The sequence below is a fragment of the Mauremys mutica genome, chromosome 22 (genome assembly GCF_020497125.1).
Source record: "Mauremys mutica isolate MM-2020 ecotype Southern chromosome 22, ASM2049712v1, whole genome shotgun sequence".
In the NCBI taxonomy this organism is placed as follows: Eukaryota; Metazoa; Chordata; order Testudines; family Geoemydidae; genus Mauremys; species Mauremys mutica.
Window position 1 is genome coordinate 7489132 of NC_059093.1, and position 15773 is coordinate 7504904.

At 55.2% G+C, this 15773-nt stretch overlaps 1 protein-coding gene across 1 annotated transcript in view; it reads right to left on the minus strand.

The window, feature by feature from the left end:
* Positions 1–15773, minus strand: part of LOC123354734 (nectin-1-like) — a 97429-nt gene that overhangs the window by 33236 nt on the left and 48420 nt on the right. Inside the window, exons 2-3 of the mRNA XM_044996900.1 lie at positions 1230–1580; positions 309–611 (exon numbers count right to left, since the gene is read on the minus strand). Coding sequence (XP_044852835.1) covers positions 309–611; positions 1230–1580 — 654 coding nt within the window. The remainder of the gene's footprint in view (positions 1–308; positions 612–1229; positions 1581–15773) is intronic.

Below are 15773 nucleotides of genomic sequence, written 5' to 3' on the forward strand. Positions count from 1 at the left end.
GGGAATGGAGGAGGATGAGAGATGGGGACAGAGAACATTAGAGAGGAGTAGAGAAGGCGGAGAGGAAGACAGGAAGAAGGGAGAGGTGGAAAGGGAGAGAAAGAACAGGCAAAAGGAAGGAGTGGGTGAGAGAGGGAGGGAGGGTGAGTGGTTATTCCAAGAGATCACTCTGTTCTCGTCTACCCCAAGGAGGGCGCGGCACTGGTCTCCACCCTGGCAGCAAGCTGGTGACCCTCCCTGCCCTGGGGATGTTCAATCAAGACCCCAGGCCTTGGCAGCTGGCCTGGCCCCACTGCTCTCTCACTTACACTGCACGTTGAGGGTCATGCTGTCGGTGAAACGGTCCAGCTGGTAATTGACCACGCACATGAGCTGCTGCCGGTGGGCCTCCCGGCTCGGCACTAGGCGGTACCGGCTGATCACCGTGATGGTGCCGTTGCTGTTCTTGATCTCCTGGAACTCCGCCTCCCCTTTGAGCTTGGTGTCCCAGGTGACGGTGCTGGGCGGCTTCCCATTGGAGGACATGCAGGTGGCTACCAGGATCTTTTCCATCTTGCCGGATCTGGCTACGAGGGGCCGGGTGGTGCCCTCCATCCGGTTGGTGGGCTTGGCTACAAAGAGACAGCAGAGCAGGGAGAGGTTATAAAATCACCACCAATCCCCACGGCTCCCAACCCCCGGGACAGCCAGCAGTGCAGCCCCATAGCTGGGCTCTCCCTGGCCTGATCCAGAGCTCGAGCAAATTTCCTGCAGTCTCAGCAGAGCTACTCTGAACCTCAGCCACTGGGGATCCAGCCCTCCAGGCTGCAGGTCATGAAGAAGGGTGGTGATACATTGGATGGACAGTTGAATTCTCTCCTTCCCTGAAAAGCCCAGGCTAGAGAGAGCCTTGTGGGGGAATCCTAAGCCAAGGTCTCTCTACCCACAAACCCAGGCTAAGAGAGCTCCAGGGAGGAACCCTACTAATGCTTTGTATCGCTCTAGTGTCTTTCATCTGGGACGCTCAAGCCACTTTGCAAACTAGTTCAGCCTCCCCATGCTCCTGGCAATGTCAGATTATGGAGAAAGAGCATCGTGGGTGCAATTTAAACCAAGGGATTCCCCCCACCAGAGCCTCAGAGAGTCCTAGGTGGCTGGTCCCAGGTTCCAGTGGGTGCTCGGTGGGTGACTCTGACCCAGGGCAGTGAAACGGGCTGAGCATCTGGCCCAAGGCAATGGCTATATCTTACCCAGCACGGTGAGGTTCAGCTGGCTTTCCCGGTTGCCGGTTGGGAAGGTGGCAAATTCGCAGATGTAGACGCCCTCATCCTCCAGCTCCAGCCGGGATAGCTGGATGGTGCCATCCTTAAAGGAGGGGTTACGGAAGGTCACGCGCTCCTTGTAGGGGGAAAGGATGGAGACCCCCATGGCGGGGTTGTAGATGGCCACATTCTGCTTGGAGCCATTGGTGGCCTTCTGCCACGTGACCTGCGTGATCTTCACACTGGGGAGTGGGTTGGTGAAGCTACAGTGAAGGACCACGTCCGTCCCGATGAACCCCGAGACTGTGTCATTGACCAGGACGGTCTGAGCCCGGAGCCCTGCAACGACAGAGCAGGGAAGACGTGGATGAGATTGAGAAAGTGAGAGAGAGGAATGAAGGGATCCTGGTCTCTGGAACCCCCGCACCACAGCCGCATCTGGTGCATAGCAGGCAAGGAGCTGAAATTCCGCGACCACCCCCTGAATTTCAGCTGCCCCAGGAATTTGTCAGGCAGTCGATACAGCATTTGATTGCAGAGCGCACCGCCCTATGGATGTTGGGGGCTTATGGTCCCTGCTGCCTGCCTTCCAGTTAGCCAAGAGCTCTCGGACCCCAGAGGTCCGTCCCCAGCGCAGGTCACAGCGTCACATAACAAAACTCTCCGGGCCAAATCCACCCCAATGTAACGCCATGGAGCCCGCTTCAGCCAGGGCTGGCTGGGACCCACGTCAGCCTCTGGGGGAGCCAGCTCCACTGCTGTTGTATAACAAACTGCAACCCCACCTACAACAGCCGTTTGATAAGGGCTGAGAAACCCCCCAGCCATGCCGGCCACTGAGGTCTGCTGCTCCCTTCCCCCCCGGAGCCACTGAGTAAGGTCTAGTGCCCAATGGCCAACGTGGTGCCCTGTGACCATCCCCTGACGGCCTAATGCTTTTACACTTGAGAAATATATCACATGCTACTGAAGTCATTACTGCAAATATACAGCACACATGTGGCTATATAAGCACACATATGCACACATCCACATCCACACACCCTGCGCCATCACACACACGCACCGACACGTTGACTGTTCTAGGCACGCAGGGAACCACATCACCAGGCACCCGCTGTACACACATGAACTTACATGGGCGCACGCAGCTACACGCTTGGCCAAACTCCGCTCTCAGGACATTGCAGGTGGCTCACTGAAAGCAAGGGGGAGGATTTGTTGGCAGCATTTGATACATCTCAAGGGTGCAAAAGACACTAGCAAACTGACACATACGTGCACGTGTGTGTGCACAAAGACACACACACGCGCGCGCGCTGAGGCCTAGACTGTGATTTTCAGAGCAAATCTGAAGAACAGGGTTATGAGAACACACAGGCTGCTCCATCCAGATACTCTATTTTTCACTTCCTGACCTTTCCTTTCCTGTTGTGCATTGTTGCTGTCGGATGGCAATCAGATGCCTCGTTCCACCCCAGAGGTGGCTGCATTTTAGAGGCAGATGAAGCCATTCCTAGACACAGGCTCTGTAACACAGAGATGAAAAGCGCTCAGCAGAAGGGTAGCATATTCTTAATAGTTATTCTTCTGTCCCAGGTGATTCCTCCCTCTACAGAGTGGGAAATAAAGTCTCTCACAAGATCAACATTTAAATTCATCTATGGCTGGTGCCACATCTGTGTGTTTAGAGATAACGCTCCAATAATTATACAGCTGGTATTTATATTACAAATGTATTGGAAGAGCAAGGTGCTGAGAACTGGAAAAGCTGGTTCTGCTCACTCCCTTACGGAGGAGGCTGAAACGCATGTGTGCAGAGTGTGAGAGAGGGAGCCCAGGGAAAGAGAGAAAAGGTAGGAGGAGGACAAGAAAGGGTGACGGAGAGGAAGGGAGGGTCAGGAGACAGAGAGGGAGGGATGTAGGGGAAATGGAGACAGAGTATCTTCATGGTCAGCGCACACAGCCATTCAAAGCCATTGCTGCTAAGTGCACGGGCATCAATACTGTTGCTGTCAGAGCCAAGGCTAGAAACAGTCTGGCCTCTGTGCTCCCGCTCCTCTAATGGCCAGCTAGGCCCAAGTGAGTGCAAACCTGAATTAGCTCCTCACGGGCCCCCACCCCAAGTACACACACGTGTACATTCACCCAGTGTCCTCTCAGACATATTCTCACTCACGTCCTCAGACACACATCTATCCCTCCACATACAATCCCGCATGGACACGTGTCCTCTGTCACACACATGTTCACTCGCACATTTCCAATCTCCCACATACACACCCTCACTCAGGCACACACGTCTCCTCTCTCACACGCAGGCACACACACACACACACATCCTCAGACAGGGGTGCACACGCGTTCCCCCTCTCAAACACACATCCACACACACGTCCTCACTCAGGCACGGGCTCACTCCCAGCATTTTGTTTAAAGGCTGCTGCACTTGCTTCCCTCCTGCAGTCTGCAGCCCTCGCCGCGGCCCAGCTGAGCCCAGAAGGGATCCTAACAAAACCTGCCCAGCACTGACACTTCACCCGTAGACCACAGCAGGGCAACAACGAAGCCTCAATACCCTTCCTCTGGGCTGAGTACGGGCTCTCTCCTTCAGCCAGGCTTCGTGCCCCGGCCAGTCACTCAGCACCGCCAGGGAACAGGTGCTTGCCTAATGCTCGGCTAATAGTCACTGAAAGGCACTGGGAGTGTGCAGCTGGGGAGCACCAGGCACTGGTGACGTGAGGTGCCACCGCGCACCCCTTGGCCTTTAGCTGCAGCTAATGACCCCGCAGAGCAGCACTGCAAATGTCGCTTTAGTTTGGGAGCAGCCCAGCAGCCCTTTGGTGTGGGAGGAGACGGAGCCAGCTGATGTCGAGCAGAGCACCCCCAGCAGCACGGCACCTCCCGATGCCATGCTGGGGCAATGACAGACAGGACCAGCCTGAGTCAGGAAGGGAACGGCAGCAGGACTGAGATGGATGAAGCATGTCTGGGCAATGAAGCTCTCAGCACAGCACCCCCTAAGAGGGGGCAGAGATCTGGGACCTGTTACGAACAGCGGCTCCCTTAGCAGCACAAGGAGCACTGGGTGACGGAGCACGCTAAGAGGGCAAGGAGCAACACCGTGCTTCCTAATACCAGGCCGGGATTCGAGAGAGGGGGAAATGCGGCGCATTCAACTCGTCGAGCTGCATGCTAGGATCCTGTTGCCCTGCAGGTGAGAAAGCCTCTTGCAGAACTGGCTGCACCTGCAGAGGTGAGCCAGAGCCTTGCCAAGCACCCCAGCTCTGAAGTGTTTACAGCCCCGGAGAGCATGTGAGAGCTTGCCGGCTAGCAGAGACAGTCACGTAGCAAAGCTCCTGGGAACAGACGCCTGCACGGCTCACTGCTGCCTCCATGTAGGTGTGCTAAGCACTCCCTCTCTCTCCCAAGGCCTGGGGAGGATGGATTCATCAGCCCCAGCCCCACCTTCTTCTGAAGTGCTGCCAGCACAGGCAGGCAGGCTCAGCCACCAGTGAGAAACCTCCCTCAACAAGCTCTGGTTCTCAAAGTGAGCTGTTGGCTCCGGGGCTTGGGCGATGGTGCAGCTGGCTCCGGCTCCACATAAGCTCTGTGACCCTACAGGCTTCAGCTGTTCCCCAGGAGCCCAGCTTTACAAAGGCCAATAGAAGAGGAAGAGGAAGAGGAAGAGGCCGTGTTCACTTTCAGTTCAGCGAATGGACAGCAGAAAACCCCGCTCCTTGCCGAGGCTGGACTCCTTACCACGAGGGCCAGAAAAGCGAGTGATTGGCCAGAGAATCCTGGAAGTCAGAGACAGAAGAACCCTCCGGGGTTCTCTGGGGCACCGCCCTGCCAATGCAGTTACAGGGAGAGGAGCGATGTCCCAATGGCAAGGGGATGGGTGGCCTAAAGAAACGGAGTTTCCATCACTGCCAAGAGATGCTTTTCCACAGGCCAGATGCTAAGGTGACAGGCACCTTAGAAATATCATTGGGATGATGATAATGATGAGGAATAGGATAGACAGACAGACAGGCTGATACCTTCAGGAAGTTTTTCTTTATATTCAGCTTCAATGTTCCCTATGTTAATTCCATTCCATTACCCCGAGCTCTGTTCCCGGCAATGTCCGAGGAAACTAATTAAGGATCCTTATAAAACTGGTCAGGTTCTTCGAAGAGCTGGAACTGCAGTACACTTCCCGCTTTTACCCCAGGCCGGGGCATTCAGCCTGGCTTGCTATTCTGCCCCGGAAAATAGCCTTCTCTCCCCTGCCCGGATCTTTCCAAGCCTGGGGTCATGGAGAGACAGCAGCAAGGTCCCGGGCACATGGCAGTGGAACAGACGCAGAGACATGCAAACAGAGCAGAAGGAGCGCTGGGATAAAGGGAAACAGCACTGGGCAGAGTGCAAGGGCTGGGATACATGGAAATGGAGCTGGAGTGGCTGGGAATCAGGGTCATGGAGCATGAGGTCCTAGGATACAGGGATATGGTGTAGCAGGCCGCAGAGAACCAGGGGGTAGGGCAGAGGGACATGGAACATGATGGCTGCACACATGCCCAGCAAGGTGACGGAGACCTGGATAATGTTAAATTTGATCCTGATCTCCAACGTGTGTAAAACAAGAAGCAGCCGCCAGATCCCCCGTGACAGGGGGGCCCCTCACCTCCCAGACACGGAGGGCTGGATCCACGGCTGGCGGAAAGCAGTGTGGCCACGCCAAAGAAGCCACCCTGACTGAGGCCAGCTGAGGATCCGGCCAGGCACCGTGCCCGGCTGGAAGTCAGGCTTCTACATGCAGCTGCTTAAAAAACCCACATTCCTAACTTTTTGAGGCTGCAGGGGGAAAAAATATAACAAGAAAACAACGAGCACACGGAAATCATGTTTCCTCCCAAGGTTTCTGAACGCTGGTGGCTGCTTTGGGAGAGGGGATAAACCTCTGATGACCCCTCCTGGCTTGCAGCGCCCCAGATCCCGTGTGGGGAAACAACCCCACCCCCACCTCCAAGCCATGACACCAAATCCCAGCTCACATCACTGAGAACGAGGTCAGACGGAGCCAAGGCTTTTTGCAAGTTACCAGCGAACATGAGCGACCTCCCTCAGCTCCCCAGCCTCAACCTGCAGCCAGAGTGTAGATTGGCTGTCACGGAGCAGCCGGCTGCCCTCGAGGGCGTTTGCTTGCAAGGTGACTGAGACTTGATGGCTTCTCTCCCCTTGGCCCAGTGCACACTCAATAATTCATCAGGGCCAATGCACAAATTATTGATGGGAATCAGAGCGTGCGCGCACGCAGGAGAGAAGATAAAGCCCCCAATCAGCCTCTGGAGAGGCCTGGAAGAGCCCAGAGTGTGTGTGATGCGGGAGCCAGATGGGTGGGCCCATGTCCAGCTCCGCTGCTCCCGTGCCAGATCGCCAAGAGCCCGTTGACCTGTCCCTGCCTCTGCCCGGGAGGCAGCCAGCTAGCTAGCCAGAGCGCTGAGCAGCATTAGCTCTGTACATCAGAGCGTGCCCAGTTGCACCTTCCTGCCTAGTTCTAGGGCCAGAAAGCCCCAGCTGAGTGCTGGAGACATGCCGGTGCCCTGACTTCATTAGCGGAGACCTCAGCCCCACTTCTCCGCCCTGGCTTCCAAAGTGCTTCGTGTGGAGCCTTTTCTCCCGGCTCCTCACTCCAGACACGCACTGGGCCGTGTGAGGCTCCAGCGCTCTGGCAGCTGTGCTCAGCACAGAGCCGGCTGCACCCTGCGGCATGGGCAGGGAGCTAGGAGGGGCGTGGCGGGAGGAGGATGTGGGCAGGTGTCCCCTGGCTCATACTTCCCCTGCGTCTCGGATTGGGACACGAAGCCCAGGCATTGGCTGGATCTGGCCTCATGAGGCCCCTGAGTGTTGGGCTAGGATAGAAGAACAGGCTCTAAGAGACCCACTGAACTACCCCCATCCCTCTGCTGCACCAAGACCTCCACCCTCTAACCAAGGGACTCCTTCCTCCCCCAGCCCCTCCCACGAGACATCTCTCTTAGCAGACACCAGCACTGCTCTCTGGTGCCTGCCAAGCCCTGCACGGTCACCTGGAACCTGGGCTTGTCATTGCTAAGAACAAGAGCATCTCCCACTTGAACGAAAGGGATAGCACGGTGCTTTACGGACATGGCTGCCTAACGTCCTGCCCCTCAGGAGTCTTGCCTCCCACTCAGAGAGCTCTGTAGACCAGTGGTTCCCAAACTTGTTCCGCTGCTTGTGCTGGGAAAGCCCCTGGCAGGCTGGGCCGGTTTGTTTACCTGCCGCGTCCGCAGGTTCGGCCGATCGCTGCTCCCAGTGGCCGCGATTCGCTGCTCCAGCCCAATGGGGGCTGTGGGAAGTGGCGGCCAGTACGTCCCTGGGCCTGCGCCGCTTCCAGCAGCTCCCACTGGCCTGGAGCAGTGAACTGTGGCCACTGGGAGCCGCGATCAGCTAGACCTGCAGACGCGGCAGGTAAACAAACCGGCCCAGCCTGCCAGGGGCTTTACCTGCACGAGTGGCAGAACAAGTTTGGGAACCACGGCTGTAGACGATCCAGCAATCGCTGGAGACAGCAGATTGACATTCTGCTGCACCGTCGTGTACCCAATCGATCGCTCTTTCTTAGTAAGAACCATGTGAACTCCACGCTGCTTTGCACAACTTCACATTGGCCCAACCCACCATGGATTTCTCCCGCCCGTTCCCAGATATCCTTCCTGCCCCGAAGGCATTGAAACAGCCCTTGGCATCAGCCTGGTGAGACTCCCCTATGGTGTGGCAATATCGCTGTGTACCTTGCTGACACAAATGCTGTAATAGGTCAGAGATGCAAAAGCCCTTGTGTCTCAGGCTATGTCTACACTACAGTCTATGTTTATTTATAATGCATTAATTTTTTACTTTTCTCTAGTATCCGCTCCTGAGAGGCTCTGTACACAGTTCCCATTGACTTCAGTAGATCTTGTCCTATATATACACAAAGATCAAGTCACTTGGCACTGAAATGCAGCCACCTCTGGAGCAGAACGCAAGAGGCATTTAACAGCCCACAGCAACACTGCACATGGTCTAGGGAAGATGGGAAGTAATAAAGAATCTTGAATCCAGCTGAAACCATGTGGGGAATTTTGAGAGGCAGGGTGTAATTACCTGAGCTGGGACATGGCCAAACGCTGGGATTAACACCCTTCCTCTTGCAAAAAAAGTACCCAAAAAAAACGCCCAAGAGATTTTAACTGATCACTAGGCATTAGAAACTTCATTCTACATCTCTTCTGAGAGGCACCGCTCTCACCACGCCATGCTTAGTCACTAGCTGGTTGCTGGCTGAGAAAGGAGAGTGCTCCCTAATGAATCACCAATGCACCACTTCCTGCAGCACACCAGCCCTTCGTTGGAGGTCTTTTATTCAAATACTGATCTGCCTCAACCCTGCTTAGCATGTGAGCTCAGATACCAGAGGGATTAGATAGTAGTGCTTAGACAGCCATGCAAGAGGCGCATTAGTAATAAGACAGAGAGATAGCTAGTGAGATAGTGTGGCAAGATTGCCACTGAAGGTGACACAGTGGCATACAAATGCAAAATGTCCAGACTGGGTTGAAATAACATTAAGATCATGGCAGGGACAAGTCAAGAAAATTGCAAGCTAAGGCATCCCCTCCCACAGCTATATGACATCAAGGCGCTGGGGATTCAGTGGCATGGCTTACAATGCCGCCTCTGGCTTCAGTTCAAATCCCTCTCAGAAAAGAAAGACCAATCTTGGCTTGGGATTGCTAATGGGATACACAGCCCCTTTCACTCGAGGTCACCAGTTCATAGCCAGAGTAGATCCGTAGTGACGACAGAGATGTCACCAGCTGATGGCTGGCCAGCGGCCTGTAGTGAAGTGAATTTTTTTGGTAGTTCTCTGTCTAGTTCCAAGGAGTGTCCCACGTCTGGCCCCTTTGTTGGCAGTCTAATGGTAGCGGATAATGGAAAGAGACCCAGATTGAGGTACAATGGAGAGGAAGCTTGCCCAGGCTGGCCCAGCCTGGTGGCTAAACTTCAATCTCCGCCCGGATGCCATCAGTCAACACTGAATCCAGAAAGGAAGATCTGCCCTGGACCATTTTTGATTTTCCCACTAATTCCCCTCAAGGCTTTATAATAACTTTCCTGGCACTATTATGATGACTGGTCTGATGGTAGCGCCTACAGACCTGCCCGAGATCAGTGCTCCGTTGTGCTGGGCGCTGCACAGACACACAGTAAGAGACAGCCCCCGTCCCCAAGAGCTTACAGGCTAAATATACAGGATGGAAACAGACAAAGGGAGAGGGGATGTGATTTGCCCAAGACCACACAATAGGTCAGTGGCAGAGTTAGAAACACGCCCAAGGTCTCCTGAGAACCAGCCCTATCCACTAGGCCACATAGCCTCTCAGGGTTCATATTTCTGTGAATGGCAAAAGGCATCCCGCTAGAAAATGAACTGCAGACTAGACTCACTATAGTGATTCTCTGCCCACTCCCATGGCTTTTCCCCTGCTCTGGGTCCACTGACTTCAGAGCAGCCGCATCGCCCAGTGTGAATGGGAGACGAATGCTCCCTCGGGCAGAAGCAGGAAGGCTGGCAGAGCAGGGCTCCAGGTGAAAGTGCTGACGCAGCACTGGGACGGGCCTTCCTGCAATAAAGCTACGAAAGCCAAAGCTCAGCAGCAAAGCACAAAGGCTCCTCAGTCCGCGCTCCCGCTCCCAGCGCCGGCCCCGCCCCGCGAGCATGCCAGCTAATCCCTCAGCTAGTTCTGCCAGTTCCCACCCCACAGCGGGTAGCAGCTCTGCCCCTTGCCTCTGCCTGACCCGTGCTGAGCGTCACCGCTCGACCCAACCCCGCTGCCCGGGGCTTCCTGTGCCCGGCATCTACCAGTTCCCACTCAGCCTCTTCGTCTCACTCCCCTGCTGCACCCCTTCATGCCACACGAACTGCACCCCTCAGCGCTGACGTGCTGCCTCTGCCCTCCCCAGACTCCATATCCCGCATGTTTACCCAACCCTTCTGTCTCTCCTCGCCCCCCACAGCAGCCCCAGGCTTCCTCTGAAAGGTGCCCCTCAGACTGACACTGACACATTTCCCTTCCACTGACCTGTATCCCTCACCCCTCAAACCCTCAACCAGCCCTGTACCCCTCACCCCCCTCCCATTCTCCTCTGGCGTATTCCCGTCTCTAGCGCCACACCTTGTCCCCTCAGTTTCCCCGACCCATCTCCAGGGGTCATTTCCTCTGAGGCATAATTATTACCAGGGAGCGTGGCTGGGTAGCGGGATCCCAGCGGTGCAGAGGAGCCAGAACTCTATTCGAGGAGCTGTCTTTGCCAAGGAAACCGGGTCACGTGTGGACAAGGGCCAGGGAAGAGGTAGCACCCGGGCTCAGGTGGGGTCGTCCCCTGGGCCTACCGATGAGCTGCTCACGGGGATCGCTCTCTTGACAGCTCTCCACTGAACTGCACGCAGGAGGGGATGGTGGAGTCTGGGCAGGTGAGCTGAAGCGAGATGCCCTCCGTTATGATTCCATCGGCCATGATGATGCAGGGAAGGCAATGCAGATGAGCAAACACGGGGTCTGGTAAGAGCACCCCCTACTGGGTAGAACATCACCCTTGACACGCCCCTGCTATCACCTCTGTGGGAACATCCCTCCCGGAGGCTGAGAGCAGGGGCCAGATTCAGAGCAGATATTTGCGTGGGTGCAGGAGAGCACTGGGTGGAAGAGAACAGTACAGCTGAAAGATAAAGGGTGCTGGGAGTGACGGTAGCTTATTTTGCCGGGCATCCCCCTGAATGTATGGGAGCCTCCCTCCTACCCACCTTCTCCAAGGTCACCTCTGGAGGTAGCTCGGGGAGTTCTGTGCAGGAGAGGGTCAGCGAGGCATTCGGGGGGGATCAATCCGTGAGACCGTCTCGTTTCCGAAACAGGAATCCGAGACCTAACAGCTTCAATGAAAACACAAATAAACCCGATGGAAAAAATATCCCCCGAGCTGTCGGATTAAAGTAGGAGCAGGAAGCAGAGAGTGTGGAGTGCCCGGCCTGGGGAGATGACTCACCCAGCAGCACAATGGGGACATGACAAAAGCCGAAACTCTGCTGACTCAGCTCTGAGCTCAGCGCCAGCAGACCGGGTTAATGGCTGCCATCTCCATGTCCCCACCCCTCCTGATCCCAGCGGGGCAGTTAAACCTGGCCTCTTCTAGACACACTGTCACCAAAGGGGCAGCTGGCCAGGCATATGGAATCACAAGGGATTAGAGAGTCACCTGGTGTTATGTTCTGGATGGGAAACCAGACGAGTGTCAAAACAAACCAATCAATGCCAGCCCCAACGGACATCTCATCAACCAGAGCTGATATCTTTGTGCCATTAGATCACTCGGGGCCCCTGCTTTGCTGTGCCTTATAGTAATGTGGTCGGATTGCAAGATGGCAGATTCTAACCTCATGTCATTCTGATTACAGTCTTGCTTCCGTCCCGTCCTACACCAGCTGTGGTCCTGGAATGAATGTACCAACTAATCTCTCACGGATGCTCCGTGCCTTTTGAGAGCTGGGATTCTGAACCCTTCGATGATACAAGGCATTGCTTGCTAATCCTTCCCAAGATACCAACAGCTAAAATTCTGTCCGTCAAGCAGGGAGAAGAGGGAGAATGCATGATTGCAAGCAGAATGAGGTCGCTTTCAAGTTTGATAGCTCACTACAGATGGAGGCTGGAAACTCTCTGAGGAACCTGTAAGCACCTGCAAACTCCCCTGGTCAGAAAGAAAGAGGGCACATGAATATGGATGGGGGAGTGGGGCAAGTGACTGAGAAAGAAAGATACTCTTCACTGGTGCCTCCCCCTCTCCAAATGTAACTCGCCTTCTCTAGCTGGAGGGATAGTCACTCCAGGAAAGGTGATACGTATCTTTGCATCTCCACAACCCTGGAGCCACCAGGGCTGTTTATAAAATTCCTGCTCATGGAAAAACAGGCTGCAAAGGGGAGCATGTGCCTTTGCATGAGTGTGTGCACCAGAAACAAGTCTGCTACCCCCCTGCCTGCTTCCCAGCCTCCTGCTCAGCCTTCATCTAATCTAGACTCAGAGCTTCACAAACTCCTCCTCTTCCTCTGGGCACAGACTGGCCGAGTCTAAGGCACCGAGTGACACTACCTATCCCTCCTACCTTGGCCCCACCTGTAAGAATAATACTTTGTGTTTAGACAGAGCTTTACATCTTCAAAGGGCTTGACACTAATTCCTCCTCCCAACAGCCTGTGAGAATTGTTGTCCCGGTTTCACAGATGGGGAACTCGGAGACACATAGAGGTGAAGTAACTTGCCCATGGCCACCCAGGGAGTCAGTGGGAGAACAACGTCTGTGTCCCCTCGCTCTAACCTGAGGCTGCTGTTTGACATGTTTTCTGATCCCAAGCTCAGGGCTCAGACATGATACTGGCACTTTGCGTCCAAGGAAGCACTTACAGACATGGATGGACTAAGCCCAACAGTCCCCACTGCTGTGCAGTAAGTGTCATCCCCATGCTACCGATGGGGAGAACGAGGCACCGAGACGGGACGCGACTTGTGCAAGGTCACATTGGGAAGAGAACCCAGGTCTCCCGACTCCCAGCATTCAGCACTAGACCCCTCTGTGACTAGGGACGGACACAAATGGGGTTCTGACAAATGGTTCCACCAATCCCTGGCCTGATCAGCTGACTCCAAATCAGCTGCTGTTTGGGAGGGCGGAGAACTGTGAACAGACCCTCTGGCTCCCTTGAGCCTCTCCACCTCACCAGCATGAGCCGTTGTCTCGCCGCTGAGTGGCTCTGGGGAGCTCGGCTAGAAGAATCCCACCGAGATGGACAATCTGGGGGCTCCTGAGGGAAGCTGAGTCCAGAGGGAGGGTCCCCAGAGAGCTATCTGGGAATAAAGGGGTCCCCCCCGGAAGTTAAAGATCAAGGTCCCAGTTCAGCTCTGGTCCAAGCAATTGAAACGCCACAGAACTTAACAGCTGAGATCAGAGCCGGATTTGTCCCAAGCTCTGAGCAGGGAGAGGATCCCCTCGTTCCATGCATGCTGCCCGACCCTGCACGGAGGTGCTGCTCTGCTCTTTTGTCTAATCAGCTCCCAGCCTCCACCAGGGCCAGGCCGTGGCTGGAATGAGCGCTGGGCTAGGAGGCAGCTGCACAGATGGGGGCTTAAGGGAGCCTGCCGTGCTCCTAAGACTCAGGACTGTAAACAAGCCAGGGGACCACCCACTACAGGATCCTTGCAATGGCCCTAATCACACAGTGAGTCTCGGGGGAGGAGCCGAGTGAGGGGCGCAGCCTGGCTGAGGGGCCCGCCTTGTCCTGTCTGGTACAGACGCGGCCCTGGGCTGGGTGGGAACGCGGCTTTGCCGTTGGGAGTCACTGATCCACTCAGAACAAGAGTCGCTATGATCCACTCAGCTCAACCCCCATGTCTACTGGAGCTGAAGGGCAGGGGTCTGTCTGCTTCATCCCTCCCAGCTGATTGCCTGAAAAGGACCGAAAAGGCAAAGATGTCCCAACCCAGAAACGCTCCTCCCAGACACAGGCTGCAAGGTGGGAGGGGTCGGGTGGGGAGGTCTTTCTCTCCAGCAAAGGGAAAGATGATTTGCCCCTGGGGACGGGGGTACAATCCAGGGGTCAGATTGCTCAGCGCCCAGCCAGGCATGTATATGAAGTGCCCAGCACCCAGCAGCTCCCATTCTTCTCAATGGGGTGTGGGGAGGTGGGAGGGAGGGATTCTCCATTGGTCTTAACGGGAGCTCCTGGGTGTTGAACATTCTGGTTCTGCTTGGCCCTGGGGTGTCAAGAGGGACCAGAACCAACTCCCCAGATCCAAACAGTTCCCGATGTGGTTGGGAAGGTGCGGGGGGGGGGGGCGGGGGGGAGCAGTCTAGATCTGGATGTGGATCCAGAACATTGGAGCTGGGGCCCATGCCATGCTTTTGTACAAACAGAGCAGGGAGGCAGAGCAAACAAAAGAGGGGGAAGGAGAGAGAGAGAAAAGGAGAAAAAGGAGGGACGAGTCTCCTCCCCTCTAGACGCCGAGGAAAAGAAATCGAAACCCCTTTCTCCAGCCTGCTAGGTGCTCCCCGCAAGCCCCACCTCGGGGCCCATGGTCTGATGGGACACTGAGGCACTCAGCTGGCTGCCTGGGAGGGAGAGAGCACAGCAGCTCTGCTGCAACAAGGTGCAATAACGAGGCTTCTGTTCCACGCAGGGATTTAATGCCCGGTCCTCCCAGCAGCCCAGGCCAGGCAGCGAATTGTGCCCACTTGCCCTTCGAGACGCCTGCAGTGGGCACAAGCCCTCATTTTGAGGTGAGGAAAATTGGCAAATGCAGATAATGTGGGGTTAGGCTAAGGGGATTTGCATGCCTAGCGTTTAAGAGGCTGTGAGCAGGCAGGGAGCAGGCCTGGAAAGCTATGAGGGGAGACGGGAACCTCCCTGTGACCCACGGTCCCTTCATCAGACAGGCGTCTTCACACTCCCAGGCAGTCTGGAGCCCAGAGGGAGACGGCAGGTGAGACACAGCAAACAAAACGCAAGGGGGATCTGATGCTAAACATCACCCAGACCAGCACTTAGGGCTGGAATTACAGGTTGCACAGTGTGACTCAACAGGCACATTATTGCCCAGGTAAGGCGCTAGCTTGGGTTTTGTGCAACAACACACAATAGGTGGGATGCCTGCCAGACACGCAGTGCACCATAGCATCGGTCCTCCACGAGAATAACCATCCACCATCTACACTGTCATGCAGCCACTGATTCCCAGGGTCTGGTGGGAGAGTCCAGTGGTGCCTCCCAAGGTTACGTACCAGCAGTGGAGAAATCCAGTACTGAATAGTCATGGGGGTTCAGATCCTTGAAGATATTTTGGCACCTAACTCCCATTGAAAGCAATAGGAGTCAGGTGCCTAAATACCTTCAAGCATCTGGACCGAGGAGCCCAATTTTCAACCATGGGAGACTCACCATGGCCTCCAGATCCCATCTCAGGATGCTTGAGTGGGTAGGTAGGATCACAAATACCCGCCTCGTAGCTGAAGCCTTGATCAGACCATGCAGCGACAGGCCCGGGATGTTCCAGGGAGGCAGACCCGAGGCACAAAGTTTGGATCTGGAATCTGACCATCCCCAAAGACCAGTTGCGTTTGGATCCATGAAGCTCGGATCTGGATCCAGATCCAAAGGTCTCCAACACCAGGAGGCCATTGGCAGCTGGTGGCCCAGTCTGAGTCATGATACGTAGGCAAAGTAACAAAGGTCAGATCTGGAATTGGCTCCAAACCCCAGCTGCCCAGAAGCAGGCGAGGTCTGGAGGCAGGGTCCCTTAGAGAGGCCAGGAGGGTTTTAAAAAATTAACATTTTAGCCAAAAAAAGTTGTCATTCAAATATTTGTGACCTTCCCTTATATTTTCCAACCATTTTGCATTACATAGATGGGCCATAGTCAGGACATTCAGATC